We start from the raw sequence: 6,746 nt of genomic DNA, 5'->3' as shown, positions 1-6,746 counted from the left end.
ATGCTGCTATAAACATCAGTGTGCATATACCCCTCTGAATCTGTATTTTTAGGTAAATGCCTAATAGTGCAATTGCTGGATCATAGGGTAGTTCTATTTTTAGTTTTTTGAGGAACCTCCATACTGTTCTCCAGAGTGGCTGCACCAGTTTAGAAAAACCATTTCTTATTCATTACAACCACAGGATATTTCTCTCCATCCTCTCTCCCACATATTATAAATCCCCATGGTTCTAGGTCTGCCACATAATTATGTAATATGGGTGCCATATCTCCTTATTAAACTGTGATATTTTGGGGAACAGGAACCTTGCTCACCTTTCCAGCTTATGTCCCTCAAACACCTGGCTCCTGAATTTTAGCTATTATTATTTCTACAGATCTTTTTAACAAAACAAAAAGGGGGGGTTGTTTCCATTAACGTTAACTCGCATATATGGCATATAGCAGGATCCCTGTCCTCAAGAGGTTTTACCACTAGAATCAAAAGTGCCTCATACTCAGTAAAAAAATAAAAGGTATCAGGGGCTCCTGGGTGGCTCAGTCATTAGGCTCTGCCTTCGGCTCAGGTCATGATCCCAGGGTCCTGGGATCGAGCCCCACATCGGGCTTCCTGCTCAGCGGGAAGCCTGCTTCTCCCTCTCCCACTCCCCCTGCTTGTGTTCCCTCTCTCGCTGTGTCTCTCTCTCTGTCAAATAAATAAATAAATAATCTTAAAAATAAATAAAAGGTGTCAGGAGTCTCAGAAAAGGTGCTAATAGGGTAAGGCTTACACGTAAATAACCAGAGACTGTGGAGTAGAGATGGGGCACGAGAGAAAGTTAAGTGGGGAGGCACGAATAAAACTTACCAGGGGCAGAACAATTTCATTTACTCAGCTTACATATAAATGATCCATAGGGCAGTTCTTGGAGCGTCCCCATTTCCAAACATTGCTGGACTGAGAGCAAAGGTTGTGCAAAATAACTGCAGGTCCCCAACAGTGCCCTCTTAAGTACCCGTATTATCTAGACCGTTGTTCCCCAGCCACGCCAGAACTGCCCAGCCCCTTTCCTCAGTCTCTGAGTGATTCAATGGGTTAAGACTTTGGTACAGAAAAAAAAAGCCTTTGCCACAGAAACAACAGCGGGGGCTCGAAACCAGGACTCTGGGAAGCAGCGAGAAACCCACCGGCAAGCCCACTTCGGCTCCTGGGAAGAACCGGACCCCACCAGCCCAAGCGCCCGAGCCACGCTTACGTAACCGGCCTCGCTGCCCTCGAGCGCCGGAAGACCCCGCCCAGCCCTTAAGCCCCGCCCCTACCCCTACCGGCCGGTGAGGTGCCGTGCGCAACTCTCAGGAAGCTTCCGCCCCTTTCCCCTTTTATGGGACTACCCTTTTTTTTTTAACTTGCTGACGCCACCATAGGACTGGCCCTAAAACCATGATATAGAAGCTCCTCTCACAGTCCTACTTCCGCTTCCTTCCACTGAGGGATCAGGGCCTCCCCCATTTTTCTCACCCCGGAGGCGGCGGCGGCAGCTTGCGATGTTTGGCCTCAAAAGAAACGCAGTAATTGGACTCAACCTCTATTGTGGGGGGGCCGGGTTAGGGGCCAGCAGCGGCGGGGCCTCCTCTTCGGGAGGGCGGCTTTTGGCTTCGGGGAAGGAGGCCACGGCCCGGCGGGAGTTAGGGGGAGGGGAAGCCGGTGCGGTGATTGGCGGAAGCGCCGGAGCGAGTGCCCCGGCCACTATTGCGCCGGACGCCCGGAGGGTCGCGCGGCCCTCGCCCATTGGCGCCGAGGGCCCCGACGTCACCGCGACCCCCCCGAGGCTGCTGTTCTTCGAGCCGACCCGCCGCGCGTCGCCGCCTGAAGAGATGGAAGGCCCAGCCGCCGACGCCATCATGTCGCCCGAAGAGGAGCTGGACGGGTACGAGCCGGAACCTCTGGGGAAGCGGCCGGCTGTCCTGCCTTTGCTGGAGTTGGTCGGGGAGGCCAGCAGTGGCCCTTGCAGGGACGGCTCACTGCCCTCGACGCCACCCCCAGCAGAGGAGGAGGAAGACGAGTTGTACCGGCAGTCGCTGGAGATTATCTCTCGGTACCTTCGGGAGCAGGCAACAGGCGCCAAGGACGCGAAACCACTGGGCGGGTCTGGGGCGGCCAGCCGGAAGGCGTTAGAGACCCTCCGACGGGTCGGGGACGGGGTCCAGCGCAACCACGAGACGGCCTTCCAAGGTAAGGGGGTTACGTTGCGGAGGCTGCGCTGCCTTGTTTCACCTGTCCCAGGACTCACCCGCCAAAGATGGGTGGAAACCGAAAACAAGTCTGTTGAAACGACTCGGCAGTCTATTTCTGAAACCAGAATTTTCTGGCCGTGAGTCATTGTTTCCGCCCATCCTAATTCTTTTGGAAATGGCAGCTCTGTTCAAAGCCCGGAAAGGGTGGGATGTCAGTTTTCAACTGGGGTCGGCCTGAGTTCTATAGACCCCAAATAGCGATATCCCTCGCCGTGGGTGGGCAGACAAATCATGCCCTGGTTTAGACAAAGGAGGCCGTGAGAACCTGCATGCTTTTCTTCCTCTCAGGCATGCTTCGGAAACTGGACATCAAAAACGAAGACGATGTCAAATCTTTGTCTCGAGTGATGGTCCATGTTTTCAGTGACGGAGTAACAAACTGGGGCAGGATTGTGACTCTTATTTCTTTTGGTGCCTTTGTGGCCAAACACTTGAAGAGTATAAACCAAGAAAGCTGCATCGAACCATTAGCAGAAAGCATCACAGATGTTCTCGTAAGGACAAAACGAGACTGGCTAGTCAAACAAAGAGGCTGGGTAAGTTTCTTTTAAGGTTGAAGAGGGGTCTTGGAGTGGAAATGGGATGAAGGATTTTATAGAGAAAGTCTAGGACTATCTAAAGCTTTTTATGATGCACAACTCAGGTTTTAGGCTCCAACTTAGGATCTCTGTTTGCCTAACGTTGATTTAAGTAGTGGGTTCACAGAGATAGTGTGGTAGGACTGTCTTGAATTGTTGCATCAAAAATCCGGTTTTCTGTAGGCTGTTCACGGTTGTTGAGTCTTTTGCTTTTGGTATTGTAATTCAGCTGGATACTTTTCAGTGGATTCAAATTATGGAAAAATAATCACTTGAGGATGATAGTAAACTATATTTCTGAGAGCTGCGCTGCAACCGCCCCCCCTTAATTGAATAATGTGTCTTCTGTAACCTGGGTAAATAATAATTGGTTTATTATGTTTTGAGGGGGGTGGAACTTTAGTTTTTTTAATTCATCTTTTCTTTATGAATAGTGTTTTTTAAGCCATTGGAAACCCATACTTGAAAATGTGCTTTTCTTTTTTGTTTCCTAGGATGGGTTTGTGGAGTTCTTCCATGTAGAGGACCTAGAAGGTGGCATCAGAAATGTGCTGCTGGCTTTTGCAGGTGTTGCTGGAGTAGGAGCTGGTTTGGCATATCTAATAAGATAGCCTTTTAAGTGCAATAATTGACTTTTAACCAACCCTAGGCACCAAAACCACATACGACTGCTGTGAAATCAAATGTATTTATGAAGTTGGACTTTGAGCTGTCCAGGCTGTAACCTCCAAGAGTTCTACTCTAGCAACATAGAACAGCAAGTGGCAAGAGGATTATGGCTAACAGGAATAAATACATGGGAAAAGTAGTCCCCCTTGAAGAGTCACTGTCTAAAAGAAGCAAAGCTCAGTTTCAGCAACAGGCAAACTTTGGGAGGCCATGGAGGAGGACTTTTAGATTTAGTGGAGATGGTAGGGTTGAAGAGACTTAATTTCCTTGTCTAGAACAGGAGAGTGGCCAGTAGCCAGGCTAGTCATAGAGTCCATTAAATATGTCCACTGAATTAACTTCTTATAGTGTTAAAAGAGAAGCACTAACAATGGCATTGATCTGTATAAAATGGATTTAAGCTACAGGTAATAACTATGACTAGAAGCCTCAGTACTGTACAACAGAGTGTGAAGGGAAGCTTTTTCTCTCTAATTAGCTTTCCCAGGTATACTTCTTGAATAGAAAGTCCAATTGCTCAGGACTTTTAAACCTGTTCTACTTTGGCTTGGTTTGAGTGGTTTAGTTTATTAGCCTAGTGATGGCCAAGAATACTTGACTTAAGGCTCAATAATTACAGTTGCAAATATGAGAATATCCTCAATTTTTAAGGTAAAAACATCTTGTAAATGTATTTGTCTGTAAAAATTGTGTATATTTTTACAGAAAGTCTATTTCTTTGAAATGTAAAGGGATGAAGAGTCTCGAAATACATCAGTTTTTGCATACCCATTTGAACTTCTGTAGTTAGGAATCTATTTCTTAACAGCTTTTCTATTCTAAATATTGTTCTGGTCTTCTAGATTATATACAGAACCAATTGGTGTAATTGTACACAACTTGGTTGTAATGGAACAATTCTGATTCATAACTATGCAGACTTTAATTTTCCTATCTGGTTGGTAAGTATTCCTTAGTTTTTGTTTTTTTAAAACCTGGGATTGAGAAACTGAGGAATGGGAATTCATCCTTTCACCGCCTTACATGTGGGTTTTCAATAATTGAGTCAAGGTGGAGTTTAAGTTTTGGGCAGGGGGCGCATGTGGGCTGATAACTTACAAAATAATGGGCTCTGATTGATGAGTAAGCTACTCACTTGAGTTCCTTCCACTTGACCTAATTTAACTGGTAAAATTTAAATTGAGTATGAGCTCATCTTCAAAACTTTTGCTAAAAGATTTTCAGCTGTTCCAAATGGGACTTACTAACAGTTATGTATATAAAAAGATCACATCAGTGGATGAGAGATACTTGATCCCTTGTTTGCTTAATAAATTGTAAAATGATGGCTTGGAAAAGCAGGCTTATAGTCTAACCATGGTGCTATTATTAGGCTTGCTTGTTAAACACAGGTCTAAGCCTAGTATATCAATAAAACAAATACCTATGTTTCATTTCTATTAATGATTCCCACACTTTGTTTCAGATTTTTGCATTGGCATCTCTTTGGATTTCAGACTTGACATTTTATCGAACTTAGTTAACTGTTTATTTTCTGTCCTTCCTTGAAATATTTGCCACTTGTTCTCCCTCTACAGATAGTTATTTCAGTTCTTACATCCTTACCCCTCCATCCCTGAACTCTTACTAGCCCTTTGTTTTTGGCACTATGAACCCTACGTAACCCCCCCACACACCCCTCACCCCAGCAGAGACCTTCATCCTTAATGAATTTTATTGGAGGTTGTAGTACCGTGGGTGCGATGACCATAACAGTCATGTGGTGGGAGTCCCTTTTCCTTGGATTGGTACCTTTTCAGTTGTTGATTGATCCTATCTTTGGGGGGAAAGTTTTAAAAGTCCCTTTAGGAATTTTCAGAGGAGGGACAACAAATTATGTTCCTTTGCGTTCAAAAATGCTCATTTAAAATTGCAGAAAGAGATGGGCTCTGTTAAACCTCTAAGACTTATGTAAAAGCTACTGCTGGTAAACTGAAGAAAGCTTCTATAGAAGACATAGGGTCATTTTAAAGCTTCATTCGCAGAACATGACCTTTAGTCTGTGGACTCCAGATGAAAATAGGCATGAATAAAATGACTAAGAATGTAATAGGGAAGGATTGCCCTGCCTGCCCAGCATCGAGCCATAAGGTCATCTAGCTAGAGCTATTTTTACCTATGTATTTATCGTTCTTGATCATGAACCACTTATTTATGTCCTGTCTATCTCTAAGGACCTAAAAGCACTTTATGTAGTTTTTAATTAATCTTAAGATCTGGTAAAGATGACTAAAAGGCCTGTCTCCCCCTATCCAGTTGTGGAAATAAGCGCATAGATGTAAATTGGAGGAGTTTAGGGAACCCACTTCCCAATTTACTAGGTGTGACTGCTGAAATGTAGAGGAGGATCTTAGTTGAAACTTTGTGTCGGGGGCTATCAGGGCTTAGGGAGCCCAAGTGCTTTAGGGAAGGGTGGGTGGTTTTCTAGGGAGAGGAGGCACGTGGTCTAAGGGCTGACTGGCTTGCATAGTTTAAGCAAATCCTCCAAAATGGAAAGGGAGGGGCTCGTTGGAAAGCTGGCTCTCAGCAACTTGTCTTATGCTTCTCTCAGGGAAAAACATGCAATCCTCTAGTGTCCATGCACACGCTATTGGGGGTGAACACCTTGGTTCTGGTTAAACAGCTAATGCTGTTGACAGCTGTGCCAGGAAGGCTTAGGACCAACTACAAATTAATGTGGGCTGTAAAATGTAGTATGTTTCCCTAACTTCCTGTTTTTCCTGAGAAGAAAATAATAAATAAATCTTTTATTCAAATGCAAGGTGTGGTACGGGTGTTTTCTAATCGATGACTGTCTTCCTTCCCCCACTTAGACAAGCCTTTTAGGGAAGTCAGCTGAGCAAATAAATACAGGTGAGTTAACAAGCAAAAGCCTGCTAAAGCTGATTTGCTTTAGAGCAAAGGATGGTTCCCTTCCAAATAAACCCTTTTTTCATTCAAATTAGAGGTGTTGGGTTTTGAAATGTATTACTGCTGTACTTCAGAGTAGTTCCTGTACATTTTAACAATCAAAATCCCTGTCCTGATTTTTCACCTTTTAGTCACCGTGTGCTGGTTTATTGCTGCAGTTCTTCTATCTCCCCATCTCCACCTTCTTAGATGAAGGAGCTAGAAGAGTTAACACCCATAGTTAAGAGTTTTGATAAGGTTCTTGGTACTTTTTTCCCCTTCTCCCAAAAACAAA

At 44.8% G+C, this 6,746-nt stretch overlaps 1 protein-coding gene across 2 annotated transcripts; it reads left to right on the top strand.

The window, feature by feature from the left end:
* The first annotated feature begins 1,437 nt into the window (after nucleotides 1-1,437).
* MCL1 (MCL1 apoptosis regulator, BCL2 family member) lies at nucleotides 1,438-6,323 on the top strand. 2 transcript variants are annotated; one of them, XM_045896712.3, is made up of 3 exons: nucleotides 1,443-2,214; nucleotides 2,565-2,812; nucleotides 3,349-6,323. In XM_045896712.3, the coding sequence occupies exons 1-3, from the start codon at nucleotides 1,527-1,529 to the stop codon at nucleotides 3,463-3,465; spliced, it is 1,053 nt and encodes a 350-aa protein (XP_045752668.1). In that variant the 5' UTR covers nucleotides 1,443-1,526; the 3' UTR covers nucleotides 3,466-6,323. The 2 variants fall into 2 exon arrangements, with proteins under 2 accessions (XP_064444542.1, XP_045752668.1); XM_064588472.1 differs by lacking the exon at nucleotides 2,565-2,812 and having other exon boundaries at nucleotides 1,438-2,214.
* Nucleotides 6,324-6,746: the final 423 nt, after the last annotated feature.

The sequence above is a fragment of the Mirounga angustirostris genome, unplaced genomic scaffold (assembly GCF_029215605.1).
Source record: "Mirounga angustirostris isolate CCGP_5_RB_7025 unplaced genomic scaffold, mMirAng1.0.hap1 SCAF_4, whole genome shotgun sequence".
NCBI classification, from domain to species: Eukaryota; Metazoa; Chordata; class Mammalia; order Carnivora; family Phocidae; genus Mirounga; species Mirounga angustirostris.
This window is presented reverse-complemented; position numbering and strand designations above follow the sequence as displayed.